Here is an 18,982-nt window from a genome sequence, read left to right on the forward strand (position 1 = left end):
GACCACCTCTTTCGTTTTACTGACATTGAGGGAGAAATTCTTATCTTTACACAATGCCTCCAAGCACGTTCTCTCTTTCTTGTATTCTGTCTCATAATTGTTAGGAATCTGGCCTGCAACGGTGTTGTCAGTGAACATGTAGATAGAGTTAGGACAGAATTTGGTCGCAAAGTCATGAATGTATCAGGAGTATCATAAGAGACTGAGGGGCACCAATGTTGAGGATTACCGTGGAGGACATGTTGTTGCCTATTCTCAGATTGTGGTCTGTGGATCAGGAAACCAAGGATCCAGTTGCAGAAAGCAGAGTTAGGGACCTGGGTCTCGGAGTTTGGAGATCAGTTTGGTTGGAATTATGGTGTTGAGTTCCTAATGAACTGTGAATTCAGATAACTGGGACTTGCAAACTAAAGCGTGATAGATTTTTGTTTGGTAAGAGTATCAGAGGATGTGGCAGAAAGGTGCATACTTGACTTTGAGGGTACAGAATTAAGAAACTAAGGTTGATAAAACAGACTGGAGGAGTCGACTGGCTTAATCTTCTTATGAAGATAGGAAGATGGCATGAACATTACCATACAGATTTGTAAATGTTACCTCTACATCTTGAGTGTGACTGATCCGTATTCCTCTGTTCTCAACACTTATGTTGTTTTGCTTAATTTCCGAGCTTGTATCTATATATTGGGTTGCAAACTGAGTAAAAGTATTCCTGGAAGTTTCATTCCATGTGCTCCAACCATTAGTTGGCAAACACATCCACTTTTGTGATACCTTGTCTTCTTATGCACAAAACAGCGTGCTGAAGATTAATCTTCATTTTGTGCCCTAAGTGTAAACTCGAATCTTAAATTGTTTGCAATTGGAAACACTGACAATCGTTTCTTTGGAATCACTTACTCAACTTATTGTCCATCTGGTACTGTTCAGTTTGAAATTTAGCTGGTGTCTTTACATATGCCGTATTTACATACAGCGGGAGCATTTCATTTTCAAAACAAAATCTGCTTTAATTATTAAATAATACTATCTCAATTCGGATATTTAGAACATTTTGCTAAAGTGCGCATCTGTGTTTAACACCGAGCAATATATCTCAGCTGCAGCCTGTTGCATTTGTACAGGTCTGACTATTTTCAGATCGATTGCAGTTTCTGTATTTGATTTAGAAAGGAGCAGACGGCACACCACAGTCCTTCCCTCCAAAGTAAGATTGATCCACTAAACGTATTTTGTACTGACCGATATTTGCACAAAAACAACATTAGACAACATGACTTGCAGAGGTTAGGGATCAAACCCCGCCTATAGGGGAACTTCCCAGCTTCTGCCTGTCCAACCCACGTTCAAATTTCAAAGCGCGCAATCTTTGCTCGCTCGGTGCTGTTGGTTTGGGAGTTGACAGTGAGGGGCAGAGAGGTGTCTGTGCCAAAGGCTGGCTTCACAGTTGCTGGATTGGTTGGCGTCTCTGCCATGGTCAACGATTGGTTCTAAGTAGCGGCAAAAAAAAAACAGTGCAAACTGAGGAGGAGAAAATAGAAGCAGTCGGTCATTGTTTGCAACCGGTACCAGCAGAGAGACAGAGTGACAGGACATGGGGAACAGCAGCTCCAGTTTACTGACCCGATCCACCTGGAATAACATCAACCTGGCCAACGGCAGCAGAACGACTCCCGGGCTGCACTGTCAGCAGGGACACCATCAGTGTGAGTTCCTGCTTCATGCAATTACACCTCCTAATGTACTGTTGAAAAGACACTCCACCGATACACCCATAGCCTGTGATATTTATAGTCTGTGACCCTCAGTTGCTAAGTGATGGCAAGGGGGTTGGGGTGGAAACGTACCTAGTTGGTGTTTGAAGGGAATGGTATATGATCAATACCGGGCGTGGGCGTTATAATCAGAAGGGGTGAAATAACCCGCCCCCCGTTCATTTGAAATGTTGGCAGTTTCTCTGACTGTAAGCGCGGGGTTAGTTGCTGTTTATTGTAAAAAAAATGCCAGAGTTCATACAGCTGATAACGTTTCGTTTCTTCCCAGGGTCCTAAAGGCAGCCGGTATTTTGGATTGATTTATTGTTCTAACCTCTGCCTAAGTACACGGAAAAGTTTTACGTTGCGTGCAGTACAGACATTTAACATAATGCTGTTAAAGTAGGAAAGTGTAGGAGAAAGCTTATTTAGTAATGATGCCAGCAATACAATTTGGTTCAAATTCTGTTACTTCTGAAACAGTCTATCCAAATGATCACCCATTGCTACTGAATATAAAATGTCTTTTGCAGCTTCCAAATGTAGTGCATTTTGCATGAATTATTTATTTATTTAAAGGTCACTAGGTGGTATGGAACTTCGATAAATCTAAACTTTTCACCCTGCACTCATCAGGACCAACACAAGAATGCCACATTTAAAAAGGAGAAACAATTTCTACTGTGTGAGAACAGGGAGTTGATTGGTTGTCAAGTAACTCTCATTGGTCAGAGACTAGGCAAGGTTTGGGACTAAGCCACTTGCTCTTGCTAAAAGCCAGTACACACACAGGAGCAAAATGATCTTCTGTGCTGTAACTAGTCCATGATTTTATACAAATATAATCTTTTTCAGTAACTCCATTTAAAACAAAAACTCACTTGGTCTCAGGCCTGTCGTGTATGTTTTCCTCCGTTTTCTAAAGGATGAATGGATGTAATGGAATTTATTTTGGAAGTATGTTAATTAAAATCCAAGGTTTATATTGATCATGTACATCAAGGAACTGCAGTACACTTAGCAAGTTGTCCATACTGCAAGTAAATATTTTGATTAATGGAATTGAATTAATGAAGGATGATAGGAGAAAGTTTTGTTTCCTATCCGTCCACATGGCAACTCACATTTATGTTGCCCCATTAGTATATACAATCACCAAGGAACTTCATAGGACAGGTACAAAAGAACATATGACATGTATATGAATGTATACAGTGAATGGAAGAGCCTTGGGAAAAGTTGATGGACAGAGAGATCCATTGTACCCTGAAGGTTGCTGCACAGGTGGATAGGGTGGTCAAGAAGGCATATAGTATGCTTGCCTTCATTAGACGGGGTATTGAGTATAAGAGCTGGCAAGTCATGTTAAAATCGGCTGCATTTAGAATACTGTGTACAGTTCTGGTCGCCACATTACCAAAAGGATGTGGATGCTTTGGAGAGGGTGCAGAGAAGGTTTACGAAGATGTTGCCTGGTATGGAAGGTGCTACCTGTGAAGAGAAGTTGAGTAGGTTAGGTTTATTTTCACTAGAAAAAAGGAGATTGAGGGGGGGACCTGATTGAGGTTTACAAAATCATGAAGGGTATAGACAGGGTGGATAGAGTCAAGCTTTTTCCCAGGGTGAAGGATTCAATAACCAGAGGTCATGCTTTCAAGGTGAGAGGTGGAAAATTTAAGGGGGATACACGCGGCAAGTACTTCATGCAGAGGGTGGTGGGCATTTGGAACGGGTTGCCAGCAGAGATGGTAGAGGCAGGCATGGTAGACTCATTGAAGATGCATCTGGACAGATGCATGAGTAGATGGGGAGCAAAGGGATACAAATGCTTAGGAATTGACCGACAGGTTTAGACAGTACATTTGAATTGGCTCAGGCTTGAAGGGCCAAAGGGCCTGTTCCTGGGTTGTAAATTTTCTTTTGTTCTTTTGACACAGAATCACATAAAGAAATAAGAGGGCAAAATGTTTACTCAAAGAGATGAATTTTAAGTTAGTTTTAAGGAGGACAGTGAAGTGTTGAGATCTAGGGACAGAATTACAGAGCTTAGAGCACAGCCAACTGAACACGTCACTTCCAATAGTAGAGCAATTAAAATTATGAATGCTGAAGAAGAATACAGAATTGAGAAGATCATGGAGCTCGATGAGATTATAGAGACGGAGAGAGGTGATGGCCATGAAAGTAAGGATGAGCATTTTAAAGTAGAGGTTTTGCTGAGGTATGTTTGTCTACCACCTCAATGAGCAATGATTTGTGAGTTATGAGACAGACAACAGAATTTTAGATATCCTCAGCTTCTCAGAATGTGCATCCGATTTATTTGCTCATCTTTTTCTAGTCCTGTTGATTCACTTGTTCCTTTGACTACAGTTCTTTTCATTCAGTTTGGCGTGCTCTTTAAACAGTTAGACTCATCTTTGTTTTGAAACTTACTGCATTCTCAATTGAGTTCTACTGGTTAGATATTCAAAAACTAAGGGGCATAGTCTGAGAATTAGGGCCAGGGGAGATGTTAGGAAGTACACCGACACACATAGGAGGGTAGAGGTGTGCAACTCTTCCACAAATGGTAATTGATACTATATCAGTTGTTAATCTTAAATCTGAATTAGATAGTTTATTATTAAGCAAAGACTTAAGAGATATGAACCAAAAGTAGCTATATGGAGTTAGACCACAGATCAGCCATAATTACATTGAGTGGCGGAACAGAGTTGAAGATCTCCCCTGTTTCTATATTCCTACGAGCTATTGTTTATGCACACTGGATGCTGGAGTAGTCTGTCTCTTCTTGTTACTGTATTTCCTTAACCTTCTTGTTTTCATCTTTTGACATGATTAACCACACAATCCTCCTCCTATGTCTCTCTTCTGTTCTTCAGCTTGGATGGCACAGTCCTCACTTGGTTCTGTTTTACCCTTAGACAGAATATCTCCTGCATGACGTTTTTGTAATTTATTGACAGATTGTGGGCTTGGGATAGCATGAATTGATTGTCACTAATTGTCCTTGGAAGGTGATGATGAGCTGTCTTTTAGAACCATTGCAGTCCATGTGGTATAGGTAGACTGAAAGTGCTGTTAAGGAGGGAGTTCCAGGATTTTGATTCAGCGAGATGAAGGAGTAGGGTCATATTTCCAAGTCAGGATGGTGTGTAACATGAAGGGGAATGTGCAGATGGTAATGTTCCCATCTGCCTGTTGCTCTTTGCCCTTCTGAGTAGTAGAGTCATTGGTTTGGAAGGTGCTATCAAATGAGTCTTAGTGAATTCACAACAGTGTATATTGCTGTCACTGTGCATTGTGGTGGAAGGAATGAATGTTGAAGATGGTGGAGAGGGTGCCACTCAAATGGACAGCTTTATTCTGGGTGATGTCAAGCTTCTTGAGTGTTGTTGGAGCTGCATCTATCCAGACAAGTGGAGAATATTCCATCATGCTCATGAATTATGTCAAAAAGATGGTGGATGGGCTTTGAGGAATCAGAAAAAGAGTTACTTATCTTAGAATTTCTAGCCCTTCTGCTTTTACAGTCACAGTATTTAAATGGCTAGTGAAGTTCAGTTTCAGATTCATTGTATCCCCGATAATGTTGATAGTGATGAATGCAGCAATGGTAATTCCATTGTATGTCAAGGGGAAATGGTTGGAATCTCTGTTGCTGGAGATGGTCATTGCCTGGCACTTGTGTGATGTGAATGTAGCTTGCCACTTATCAATCCACACCCAGATGTTGTCCAGATCTTGCTGCATGTGGGCATGGTCTGCATCAGTGTCTGAGGAGTCACAAATAGTGCTGAATCTATGAACATTCCCACTTCTGAACTTCTGATGGAAATATTGTTGCTGTACATGATTAGGCCTCGGCAAGTTCTGCAGTGATGTCCAGGGAATGAGAAGATTGTCTTCCAAGAATGACTACAATTTTCCTTTTATCTTGGATTTGATTCCAACCAGCAGAGAAGTTTCCCACTGATCCCCCATTGTCTCCAGCTTGTTAGGGCTCCATGACGCCACACTCAGTCAAATACTGCTTTAATGTCAAGAGCAGTCACACTGATCCAGCCTTGGGATTTCAGCTTTTCTGTTCCTACTTGTAATGAGGTCAGGAGCTGGTATCTGGTACAACAGAAACTAAGAGAAAGTGAGGACTGCAGATGCTGGAGATCAGAGTCGAGAGTGTGGTGCTGGAAAAGCACAGCAAGTCAGGCACCATCCAAGGAGTAGGAGAATCGACAGTTCAGGCATAAGCCCTTCATCAGGAATTCTTTATGCCCAAAATGTCGATTCTCCTACTCCTTGGATGCTGCCTGACCTGCTGTGCTTTTCTAGCACCACACTCTCGACAACACAAACTAAGTGTTTTTGAGTAGGTTATGGCTAAGTAAGAGGTGTCTAATAGCACTTCTCTTCCTGTTTTTGTGACATCACCTTTAGTATTCTCCCTCCCCTCAGCTAAATGATCAAATACCCCTTCCTATTTCTCACATTGCTCTTACATAAAATCATCTGAAAACATATAAGGTTAGGACCAGAAGAAGTAAGAGCAAATGGAAGCCATTCAGCTCATCAGGTCTGCCCTGCCATTTAATGGAATCTTTGCTGATCTGATAACCCACAACTTGATGTTTTTGCCTTTGCCCTATAACCATTGATCCCCTCAGTAAATTAAAAATCTGTCCATTTCAGCCTTGAATTTAACTTAACAACCCAGACTGACATCCTTCTGTACAAAAAAATTCCACAAGTTCACCACTTCTGTTAAATTCCTCATTTGTCTTAAATGGGCAACCCTTTAGTTTGACATATGCATTATGGTCCTCGACTCTCCTACAAAGGGAAGCCATCTTTCTGCATCCACCCTGTCAAGTCTCCTAAGAAATGTGTAGGTTTCAATAAGGTTGCCTCTCATTCTTCTAAATTCCAATGAGTACAGGCCCAACCTAATTAACTCTTCCTTAAAGACATACTCAGTATCTGCCTCATGAACCTTTTTTGGAATTCTGATATATTGTTTGTCAGATAAAGGGCTGTTCATGTTATTTGAGCTATGGTCTAACTTGTGGCTAGTTTAGCTTTAGCAACTTCCCTCCGCCCTGACTTTTATACTCCATTTCCTTTGAAATAAAGGCAAACATTCCATTTGTCTTAACAAAAACAGGAACTGCTGGAGAAACCCAGCAGGTCTGGCAGTACCTATGGAGAGAAAGCAGAGTAACCTTTCTCCACTGAACCCGGAATACACCCAGCATCTGCAGTTCTTTGTTTGTTTCCTTCATTTGCCTTCTCTATTACCCTCTGAACTTAAATGCTGGCTTTTTGTGATTCATGCACTCCCAAGTCCATCTGTTCTCTGGCTTTCTGCAGTCTTTCTCCATTTAAATGATATTCAGCTTTTCAATTTTCTTGCCAAAATACATAACTTCATACTTTCCCACATTATATTCTGACCCAAGTTCCTCTGTCTCTAACTGAGTGCTAAATTTTACTATGTTCCTAAGGCCTATCCCATCACCCTTTTCTTTCTGTGTGTCCTTTTGAAAAGTCACCATTCCTATGAATATATAGTTCCCAGCTTTGATCTCCTTGTAAGTATGTTTCTGTAATGGCAATAGTATCAAACCTATTAACTTGTATTTGTGCTCAATTCATTTAGTTACTTTTTTTCCTCTGAAATTCATGTAAACTGTTGGAATAAACCTTACCTTTCTCAAATTAACCCACCTTATGTAATAAGTGAGATAACTCCACAAAAGCCAATATCCCATCACAAAGACACCTTTTATTTACCAGTACATAGTAATGTCACTAACCCAGCTAGCTCAGAGCCAGGTCCTAGAGTGAGCAGAACCCCTTATACTCCTGCGTATATCTGTCAGTCAGGACTCCCTGATTGGATGAACTCTGGGTAATCCAAGATGGAGGACAGGAAAAATTTCTGGCTGTAAGAGCTGCTCCTTTTTTTTTTTGAGGTATTTTAAGTGTTGGAGGTGATTTCCTCGAATTCCAGGAGCAGCAATTACTGTTTTATATGCTGTTGCATTGTTTTGGAACTTTGGAAAAAAATAATCAAAACAACAGCAGTTTAAAAGGGAGAAGAGCAGACAAAGGAAGCACATGGTGAGGACAGTGCAGGAGAGAGAGAGAGAGAGAGAGAAAATCTGCACAGTTCCAGCCTTTGCTGTTTGAATTCGTGTATCGCTGGCATCGGAGTGCATCTGGGAAAATTAACAGACAGTGAAATTCACAACTAATCTTGGAGGAACTGTTGGGTGAAGTTCACAGCACAGAATCAGATAAGTTAATTGTTGTTTTAAGTCTGTCCAAGAGAAAGGCTGCAGTAGTGAGTATAGTGGATTCTTTCTTGATTATATATTTTTGGAGATAAGTCTCTTGATTAAACTTAAAATATAAGCCATAGCTGTTAATTTAACCCGGGGCAGTGTTTTGTAGAGGAATAAGTTGGTGTTATTTTCTGGGTCTGTAGATTGTGAAGGAGCAAAAATGGCCTTTGCAGTGATATGTACTTCTTGTCAGATGTGGGAGTTTAAAGAGAGTTTAAGAGTTACTGCGGATTATATCTGCCAGAAATGCTGTTGGATGCGAATCTTATCATATTGAGTGGATCGGTTGGAGAGACAGAAGCGATGAGGAATTTGCAACAGCAACAGTATGTGATGGATGGCAGTTATAGGAAGGGGGGGAATGTCTCAGATACAGTCACATAGATGGGTTGACTCCAGGAAGGGTGAGAGAGGTCGGCACCTAGGGTAGGAGTCTTTTGTGGATATACCCATTTCAAACAGGTATGCTGTTGTGGAAAATGTAGGGGCTGATGGATTCTCGGGGGAATGTAGCATGAACAGCCAAATCTCTGGTATTGAGACTGACTCTAATGCAACAAGGGGTATGTCAGCTTCCAAGAGATCAATTGTGTTAGGCGATTCTGTAGTCAGAGGTACAGACAGATGTTTCTGTGGCCAGCAGAGAAAAAGCAGAATGGTGTGTTGTTTCCCTGGTGCCAGGATCAAGGATGTCTCAGAGAGGGTGCAGAATGTTCTCTTGCTGAGATATATGTGTCATCGATAGTCATAGGTGAGGTGCCGGAAGACTGGAGGTTGGCAAACATGGTGCCACTGTTTAAGAAGGGTAGTAAAGACAATCCAGGGAATTATAGACCGGTGAGCCTGACCTCGGTGGTGGGCGTTGTTGGAGGGAATTCTTAGGGACAGGATGTACATGTATTTGGAAAGGCAAGGACTGATTCGGGATAGTCAACAGGCTTTGTGTGTGGGAAATCATGTCTCACAAACTTGATTGAGTTTTTTGAAGAAGTAACAAAGAAGATTGATGAGGGCAGAGCAGTAGATGTGATCTATATGGACTTCAGTAAGGCGTTCGACAAGGTTCCCCATGGGAGACTGATAAGCAAGGTTAGATCTCATGGAATACAGGGAGAACTAGCCATTTGGAAATTAGTAAGTTTGCAGATGACACCAAAATTGGAGGTGTAGTGGACAGCGAAGAGGGTTACCTCAGATTACAACAGGATCTGGACCAGATGGGCCAATGGGCTGAGAAGTGGTAGATGGAGTTTAATTCAGATAAATGTGAGGTGCTGCATTTTGGGAAAGCAAATCTTAGTAGGACTTATACACTTAATGGTAGGTCCTAGGGAGTGTTGCTGAACAAAGAGAGCTTGGAGTGCAGGTTCATAGCTCCTTGAAAGTGGAGTCTCAGGTAGGTAGGATAGTGAAGAAGGTGTTTAGTATGCTTTCCTTTATTGGTCAGAGTATTGAGTACAGCAGTTGGAAGGTCATGTTGTGGCTGTACAGGACATTGGTTAGGCCACTTCACGCAGAGGGTGGTACGTATATAGAATGAGCTGCCAGAATGAGCCTGTGGAGGCTGGTACAATTGCAACATTTAAGAGGCATTTGGATGGGTATATGAATAGGAAGGGTTTGGAGGGATATGGACCAGGTGCTGGCAGGTGGGACTAGGTTGGGTTGGGATATCTGGTCGGCATGGATGGGTTGGAACGAAGGGTCTGTTTCCATGCTGTACATCTCTATGATTCTATGACTCTTTAAGTTAACAGCTTCAGTTAGGGAGCTCCTATTTTGAGGAATACCCAGCTGATCCCATTCTAATCACTACAATAAGGTTGGACAATGTTTTTGTAGAATGTGCCAAATTCCTCACAATTGAAAGTGGCAGTACTGTTTTTACAAGTACTTGGCAGGATGAATGAAAACTGCTGTTTGAGTATGGCTTGTGGGCTTTTGCTAATGTTGAATTATTATAGAAAAACTGATTTCTGTTTTGGTAACCTCCTGAACTTAAAGCAACATAGGATTTTATGGCGGTGAAGGAGACCATTGGCTTCATCATGTATGCACGTTCCTTTCTTTTGACAGCATTTAAACAGTTATTCATGAAATTGATTGAAGTTTAGTTAGTTCTCAGCCACCATAGATATTGCATTTTTCACTATCTGATTGTTTGAGGTACTGCGAAATGGCAGGAAAACAAATCAATAAACTATATTGACTTCATTTCTGATCCCTCCAACATCCTTGTCCTTTGCTTTTAATAAATTCTGCTTTTGTATTGTATCAGTTCATCTGAATGGCTATCATAGGTCTAAAGCTTGACGTCATATTAGAAATACACTTTCATATTGATCCTGGTGCTGCTGGTGGCCATGAAGGAAGAGCTACTTAATCAGCGGCTACTTTTCCAACATTGAGACATGAAAATATTTTTTGCTGTGGTTAACTGTTCTGATTTGGAAAGAGTCTTTCCTAACTCAATTGGGTTTCATTTTCCACAGGAACAGCACAAAAGTATAATCTTTGTGGTACTTTAAAGAGTTTTGAACATATTCTTGGGGAGCCAAAATTTTCTCATGGTTCAAGCTTTTTGATTCAACCTTCTCTCAAAAATTTCAAGTATTCTGATGCACATATCTTGAGTCCACAGTACGTATTACCTTGGTGAGAGCTTCACTGCTAATTTCTGTCAACAAGTTATGACCCCTTTGATTCAGAGTGCACTTTATATTCCCAATATTTTATTTAAGGATTAGATGTCCTGGAAGTTACGATCATGCATATGTGTTGACCTGAAAAGCACTCAACTGAGACTAAGCCAATGTAAAACTGGCAAGGTGGTTTATCTGATGTGAATGAATACTGGTTTCTAGTGAGATACATTCATTTCATCTATTTCTCACACAAGATGCACAGCTCTTTCTCCCTATGGGCTAAAGCTGCTAACAAATTAATTGCCTCTAAGCTAAATGTTACATGACAGTTTCATTATACTAGTGTGTATTTCAGACTCCAGGAGTCAGTCCGTTGCTCTGAGTGAAAAAAGAGAAAGACCTTCATAAACTTTCTGAGCCAGGAAGCTATATGGACACACCAAGACAATCCTCTAAAGCTTTCCTTGATTTTTCTGTTTAATATTTTGTCTTATGAACACTTTTTTAAACAAGATTATTATCTTTTTTAAGCTTAAGTATGCTTAGTATTTATTATGTCACTTACTAGCTAAATTTTAAAATAATACCAGCGATCTTTGCTCATTCTATCCTTTCATTTTTTTGAACTAGATTAAATGTAGACTGAAGACATAATATCTCTTCTTTTTGTAAGTCATAAAGACCATAATTCAGATGAGCTTTGGAGAATATTGAAAGAAAGTAAGGATTGCAGATGCTGAAGATCAGAGTCGAGTGTAGTGCTCAAAAAGCGCAGCAGGTCAGGCAGTATCCGAGGAACTGGGGAATCGATGTTTGAGGCAAAAGCCCAGTCCTGATGAAGTGCTTTTGGAGAATATTGGTCTATTTTCCAACAGACCTTCGAGTATGACAAAAAATTGGTTCATTATTCAAAATTACATAAATAAATAAAATAATTAATTAAATGCTACATTATTTGATGATATTTCCAAGGAAACTGCTGGAAACAAACCATTACTGGAGCAATTAAGAAAATAATTACACTTACATCAACATAGATCAGCATAGCACAGTACAGGCACTTTAGCCCTCAATGTTGTGTTGGCCTTTTATCCTACTCTAAGATCAGACTAACCTACATACCCTTCATTGTACTATCTTCCATGTGCCTATCCAAGAATTGCTTAAATGTCCCTAATGTATCTGACTGGACTACCACTGCTGGCAGTGCATTCCATGCACCTACCATTCTTTGAGTAAAGAACCTACCTCTAACATACCCCTAAAATGTTCTCCAGTTACCTGAAAATTTTGCCTCCTCATGATAGACATTTCCATACTGGGAAAAAGTCTCTGACTATCCACTCTATCTATGCTTCTCAATATCTTCTACACCTCTATCTTCCTTCACACCAATCAGAAAAGCCCTAGCTCCATCGATCTTTCTTCAGAAGGCATGCCCTCCAGTCCAGGCAGCATCCTCTGCACCCTCTGTAAAGCTTCCATATCCTTCCTATAATGAGGTGACTAGAACTGAACACAATATTCTAAGTGTGTTCTAACCAGGGCTCTACAGAGCTGCACTATAACCTCACAGCTCTTAAACTCAATCCCCTTGCTAATGAAAGCCAACACAACATATGCCTTCTTTTCAACCCTATCAACCTGGTGGCAACTTTGAGGGATCTATGGATAGACCCCAAGATCCCTCTGTTCCTCCATACTGCCAAGAATCCTGCCTTAACCCTGCATCAGTGTTTGCTGTGTAGAAGGACATGGAAGATATGGAATGTGAGGAAATAGATGGTGACATCTTGAAAAATGTCCATATTACAGAGGAGGAGATACTGGATGTCTTGAAACGCATAAAAGTGGATAAATCCCCAGGACCTGATCAGGTGTACCCTCGATCTCTGTGGAAAGTTAGGGAAGTGATTGCTGGGCTCCTTGTTGAGATATTTGTATCATCGATAGTCACAGGTGAAGTGCCAGATGACTGAAGGTTGGCTAACATGGTGCAACTATTTAAGAAAGATGGTAAGGAAAAGTCAGGGAACTGTAGACCAGTGAGCCTGACATTGGTGGTAGGCCAGTTGCTGGAGGGAATCCTGAGAGAGAGGATTTACATGTATTTGGAAAGACAAGGACTGATTAGGGATAGTCAGCATGGCTTTGTGCATGGGTCTTCGACAAGGTTCCTCATGGGAGACTGGTTAGCAAGGTTAGATCTCATGGAATACAGGGAGAACTAGCCATTTGCACACAGAACTGGCTCGAATGTAGAAGACAGTAGGTGGTGGTGGAGAGTTGGTTTTCAGACTAGAGACCTGTGACCAGTGTTATGCCACAAGGATCGGTGCTGGGTCCACTACTTCTCACCTCAATTTGGAGGTGAACATAGGAGGTATAGTCAATAACTTTACAGATGACACCAAATTGGGAGTGTAGTCGGCAGTGAAGAAGGTTACCTCCAAGTACAACGGGATCTTGATCAGATGGGCCTATAGGCTGAGAAGTGGCAGAATTTAGATAAATGTGAGGTGCTGCATTTTGGAAAGGCAAATCATGGCAGGACCCATACACTTAATGGTAAGGTCCTGGGAAGTGTTACTGAACAAAGAGACTTTGAAGTGAAGATTCATAGTACCTTGAGAGTTGCAGGTAGATAGTATAATGAAAATGACATTTGGTATGCTTTCTTTTATTGGTCAGAGCATTGAGTATAGGAGTTGGGAGGTCATTTTGTGGCTGTACAGGATGTTGGTTAGGCCAATTTTGGAATATTGTGTGTAATTCTGGTCTCTTTCCCATCAGTAGGATGTTGTGAAACTTGAAAGGGTTCAGAAAGATTTACAAAGGTGTTGCCAGGGTTGAGGAGAAAGTGAGGACTGCAGATGCTGGAGATCAGAGCTGAAAATGTGTTGCTGGAAAAGCGCAGCAGGTCAGGCAGCATCCAAGGAGCAGGAGAATTGACGTTTCGGGCATAAGCCCTTCTTCGGGCATAAGCCCTCCACACCGACCCACTGAAGCGCACCCACCCAGACCCATTCCCCTACATTTACCCCTGCACCTAACACTACGGGCAATTTAGCATGGCCAATTCACCTAACCTGCACATTTTTGGACTGTGGGAGGAAACCGGAGGAAACCCACGCAGACACTGGGAGAATGTACAAACTCCACACAGTCAGTCGCCTGAGGCTATGGCTGTTTTCCCTGGAGGGTTGGAGGCTGTGGGGTGACCTTATGGAGGTTTATAAAGTCATGAGGGGCATGGAAATGATAACTAGCTGAGGTCTTTTACTCGGGATGGGGAAGTCTAGAACTAGAGGGCATAGGTTTAGAGTGAGAGGGGAAAGATATAAAAGAGACCTAAGGGCAACTTTTTCATGCGTGTATGGAATGAGCTGCAGGAGAAAGTGGCGGAGGCTGGTACAATTACAGCATTTAAAAGGCATCTGGATGGGTATATGAATAGGAAGGGTTTAGAAGAATATGGGCCAAGTGCTGGCAAATGGAACTAGATTAATTTAGGATATGTGTTCGGCATGGACGAGTTGGATTGAAGGGTCTGTTTGCGTGCTGTACATTTCTATGACTCTATGGCACTATAACCCTGTATTCTGTGTTCAAATTCAACCTTCCAAAGTGAACGACATCACATTTGTCCGAGTTCAACATCATCTGCCACTTATTAGCCCAGTTCTGCATCCTGTCAATGTTTCATTGTATACTGTGGAGGGCTGTTGTAGGTTGCAATATGGAATTGTACTATGCACACTATACAACACTATGATCAAAGTTTGGGAGAAGATTTGTAGCTCGGGTGCTTGTTGTTGTGGTTCTGTTCGCTGAGCTGGGAATTTGTGTTGCAGACGTTTCGTCCCCTATCTAGGTAACATCCTCAGTGCTTGGGAGCCTCATGTGAAGCGCTTCTGTGACTATGAATTTGTGACTCATCATATTTGATCTATAAAAAGTAAATCTGATTTCTCAAACTGAAGACTTGAGGAGAGTAGACAATCTACTTTTGAGCAAATGCAAATTTTTGCAGTTTATTGTGAGGTCAATTTATTTTCTTAACTCAGTCTCAACAGTATCTGAAAGGGTTAATAAGTGGTAGGAGTTAGAGAACAGTGAAACTGTTGAGAAACTTGAGAATGAATAAGGTGGAGTAGCTTACTACTAAAGGCAGAAAAGATTTCAAAGGAAGAAAGGATCTAAATGTATAAAAATGAATGATAACAGAATAACTTGGGACTGAATTGTGACTTATTCGTGCACTGAAGACATTAGATAGTGAATTTAAATATATCGTTATTAATTTATTATTAGATTAATTGTTTGTATTTTATTTAATTGACTTGTTCCATGTTTTAAACTTAAAAATGAGATCTGAAATAATACAGTGCTGCTTTTGAAGTCTGTGAACAATTCTGCGATGACAAAGATTTTTTCAAATAGCTTAAAAATAATTAACACAGACCCAAGCAAATGATTATTATGCATTTGGGATAAAATATGCTTTTGAAGCTATGAGCGTGAGGACCAGAAATTTCCCATTGGAAGTTGGGAACAGAATTCATGATTAATTGTGTCATCATTCCAGCAGTGCCGGCGGATGGGCTTTTCATGTTTTGATGATGAGATGGCCTGAAGTTGGGTCTGCTACCTCCATATAGCACTTCCGAATTGGAGACAGAGGTAGACCAATGCTGAAGTGGCTAAGTTGAAAGGTATGGCACTGTTTCCAAAACTATTGGCTCAGTTCCTCATTGCTATCAGTCATTTCTCCAAATGAGTAAAATCTACAGATTAGCAGAGAGCTCCCCTCACCTCTTATCCTTACTGCCCTTAATCCACTAACCTAGTCTCCACTTTTGTAAAAGACAAAAACTTACACGGCCTACAATGACATATTAATAAACTCATAAATCTATCAAAATAAACAGCTATCACATGATAGGGATTTAAAAGAAACATTGGCCTCTTCAAAATTTCAAAGATTTGTCAAAAGCATCAAACTCACATTCCCCAAAGCTTTGACTAAATGGACATTGCACACTAGAATCCACTTGTGGTTTGGAAGGCAGCCAAGCAAATCAAATTCATATTGTCAGGACAGCTGAGCAAACAAACTCTGCACATTAGAATCCATTGTGCTTTTGGAGAAAGTGAAAAGCTTTCAAACAGCCAAACAGATGGCTAAATTGTTCTGTAAAGACAGAATTAAAGCTATGGGTGCAGTTAAAGAAATAACCTCTGGATCTCACATTGGGTTAACTTTTCAAAATTTTACAATATTCATTTTAGTCACTGGTTAACTGATTCAAATGCATCTGAAGACTTTTCCACTTTCACAATACTTTTCTTTCAATTGACAGCTTTCTGAATCATTTGAAATAAATCAACAGTAACATTGTTTATGGTAACTTATATTTTCCAATCACAGCACTGTTACTGCACATTTTAGAAAACACAGATACAACTCAGTGTAGAGCATTTCATGGTAATCTGTAAAGGAGACAACACTATTTTTGTTCACTTCTTATTCTCTTCTCACACTCAATCAGTGGCTTACCTTTCCATTCCAAGGGTTTGATTTAGAAGGGCTGCCAAATTACAGTTGCCTTCATGAAAATTCCAGAAGTTCTAAAGTGTCCTTATTTATAGTGGTACTGTGAACTTTTAAACAGTACAATTACTTTACTCCCTGCTCCCTTTCCACACACCGTTGAATATGACTGGCAATAGAAAAAAAGCAGGAAATCCACTTTTGCATTGCAATGGGCCTTGTCTCTATGAACATAACGCCAGTTGGTCACTTTTCAGGACTGCAAAGTCCTGGTTTACAACTTATCTGTGGAAATGACATTATGATATGTGAACCAAAATAATGTTGAGCAAGGGCAGAATAAGCACCAAACTATAGGAAAGGTTTCTGTGCAGGTCACCACTGGGTCAGAGAACAGACACAGTTCATGACGCCTGATGTTAAATCTGACTTCTTTTGATGTTGACACTTGATGGTTCTGTATGCTTAGCAATTACACATAGTGTCTTAAAGATGAAAATAGTTCAGAATATTTCAGGATAAACTTCAGAATAGTGTAAATGTAACTTTCAGGTTATATTGAAGAAAATCCATAACCTTAACCAAAAATGTTTTGTCATAGTGATTGAGGCTACTTAAAATGCAAATATTACAGACTTGTGCTCATTTTAATACTGATTGAAAATAAATAAAGCAGGACATTGTTGCACTGAGCATTAAATGCTGAGCAGATTTGACGTGGGAGATAATTCAGAATTTCAAGTATTTGACTGGATATTACAGCTTTGAGCTCAATCTCAGCACAGAGTCAAGCAACATTTGACTTGAAACTTGATGAGTTAATGCTGTTATAAAAACTACCTGCACCTAGTTTTGATTTAATCTTTACAGTCCATGTTTATAACCAACCTCCTTAAGGAGACTAAAAAAATTAAGAACAGACTAGTTGAGCGAACCCAGAATGAGGGATGTGGGTGTTTGGGATTGAAGGGTGGGGACGATCATGTGGAATATCTGCCTAAAACTAAAGAAAGTACAAGAGTCATGTGTGATTTGAAATAAGAGAATGGCAAGATGACCACCGCAGAGCACAGTATCTCCTGCACTTGAGCAGACTGGTTTGTTGTCTTAAGGGATGTTTTGCTGTGAATTGACTTTTCAGGGAAAATCCTAAACAAAAGATGTGTTTGCAACCAGCTACATATTAAGGACAGAATGTTGAATATGCCAAGTGATAAATAATAATGATAATATTATCAATAATAATAAAGAGGTAGTGGTTTATTGAGGTGGGAGGAGGATCTAACCAGTCTCTTCTGTATGAAGACTGAGAGATTTCATGGAAAAGGATAGCAGGTTCTGCCCTTGCAACTCTCAGGAACATACATTTGTTCAAAGTTTGCGAGAAGATTTGTAGCTCGGGTGCTCGTTGTTGTGGTTCTGTTCACCGAGCTGGGAATTTGTGTTGCAGGTGTTTTGTCCCCTGTCTAGGTGACATCCTCAGTGCTTGGGAGCCTTCTGTGAAGCGCATCTGTGTTGTTTCCTCCGGCATTTATAGTGGTTTGTCTCTGCCGCTTCTGGTTGTCAGTTCCAGCTGTGGCATGGCACACATCCACAGATTCTATCAACAAACACATCGACCTGGACCCAATATACCGGCCACTGCAGCAGACAGCTGGAACTGACAACCGGAAGCGGCAGAGACAAACCACTATAAATGCCGGAGGAAACATCACAGAAGCGCTTCACATGAGGCTCCCAAGCACTAAGGATGTCACCTAGACAGGGGACGAAATGTCTGCAACACAAATTCCCAGCACAGCGAACAGAACCACAACAGCATACATTTGTAGCTACATTTTTGTATCAAACGTAGCATACAAAATTAACAGTAAGTTTAAAGATTTCAAAGTGCTTTGAAAATAATTCAATCTTGGATAGCATTACCTGTATCTGGAAAAGCAAATAACCTTTAAAAATATGAAAAATATATCTTCTGACAATTTACAAAGCAAACAGTACTTTGCCAAACAGATAAACAAGAACCACAAAGCACTTGAATGTGAATCCAAATGAAGCAATTGGCTCTTCCATCCACCAAAGCTTGCATTTATAGTATTCAATGACTCGGTGCTCTGAGATGCTTGGTTGATAGCACATATTTAACAGTGCTTTTTGAATATCTAGAACAATGCAAGATTATACAGAGAGTTTAGGAAAGCTTGCCAGGAGCAGAAGCAGAAGCAGGCATATCTAAAAGGTAAGTCTCAACCTGGTAAAGCTACCAAACGGGATTACATGCATCCAAACAGCATAAGAATCAAGTAAGGCAGAGATAGGCAATCTCACAACTAGATCTAAGCTTGGCAGTCTGCCAAATCCAGTTGTGAATGGTGGTGAACAGTTAATCAACTCCACAAATATCACCAACTTCATGATGGAAGAGCCCTGCATATCAGTGCAAAAAATACGCCTGAAGCATTCGCAACAATCTTCAGCCAGAAGTGCCAAATGGTTGATCCATCTTGGCCTCCTTCAGGGGTCCCCGATATCACAGCTAATTCAATTCATTCCATATGATATCAAGATGACTGTTCAGTGCAAAGGCTATGAGTCCGAACACTTTTCGGCAATAGTACTGAAGACATGAACTCCAGAACTTGCGCTCCCTTAGCCAAGCTCTTCCGGTACTACACTGGCATT

At 40.6% G+C, this 18,982-nt stretch overlaps 1 protein-coding gene and 1 long non-coding RNA gene across 2 annotated transcripts in view; one reads left to right on the forward strand and one right to left on the reverse strand.

Moving 5' to 3' along the window:
• The window catches only part of LOC122556722, a 38,308-nt gene extending 36,619 nt beyond the window's left edge, over positions 1-1,689 (reverse strand). Inside the window, exon 1 of the long non-coding RNA XR_006313635.1 lies at positions 1,624-1,689. This is a non-coding gene — a long non-coding RNA (uncharacterized LOC122556722). The remainder of the gene's footprint in view (positions 1-1,623) is intronic.
• Positions 1,042-18,982, forward strand: part of neurl1b (neuralized E3 ubiquitin protein ligase 1B) — a 476,454-nt gene continuing 458,513 nt past the window's right edge. Inside the window, exon 1 of the mRNA XM_043703797.1 lies at positions 1,042-1,706. Coding sequence (XP_043559732.1) covers positions 1,595-1,706 — 112 coding nt within the window. The 5' untranslated portion in view covers positions 1,042-1,594. The remainder of the gene's footprint in view (positions 1,707-18,982) is intronic.

Source organism: Chiloscyllium plagiosum, chromosome 14 (assembly GCF_004010195.1).
Source record: "Chiloscyllium plagiosum isolate BGI_BamShark_2017 chromosome 14, ASM401019v2, whole genome shotgun sequence".
Taxonomy (NCBI): domain Eukaryota; kingdom Metazoa; phylum Chordata; class Chondrichthyes; order Orectolobiformes; family Hemiscylliidae; genus Chiloscyllium; species Chiloscyllium plagiosum.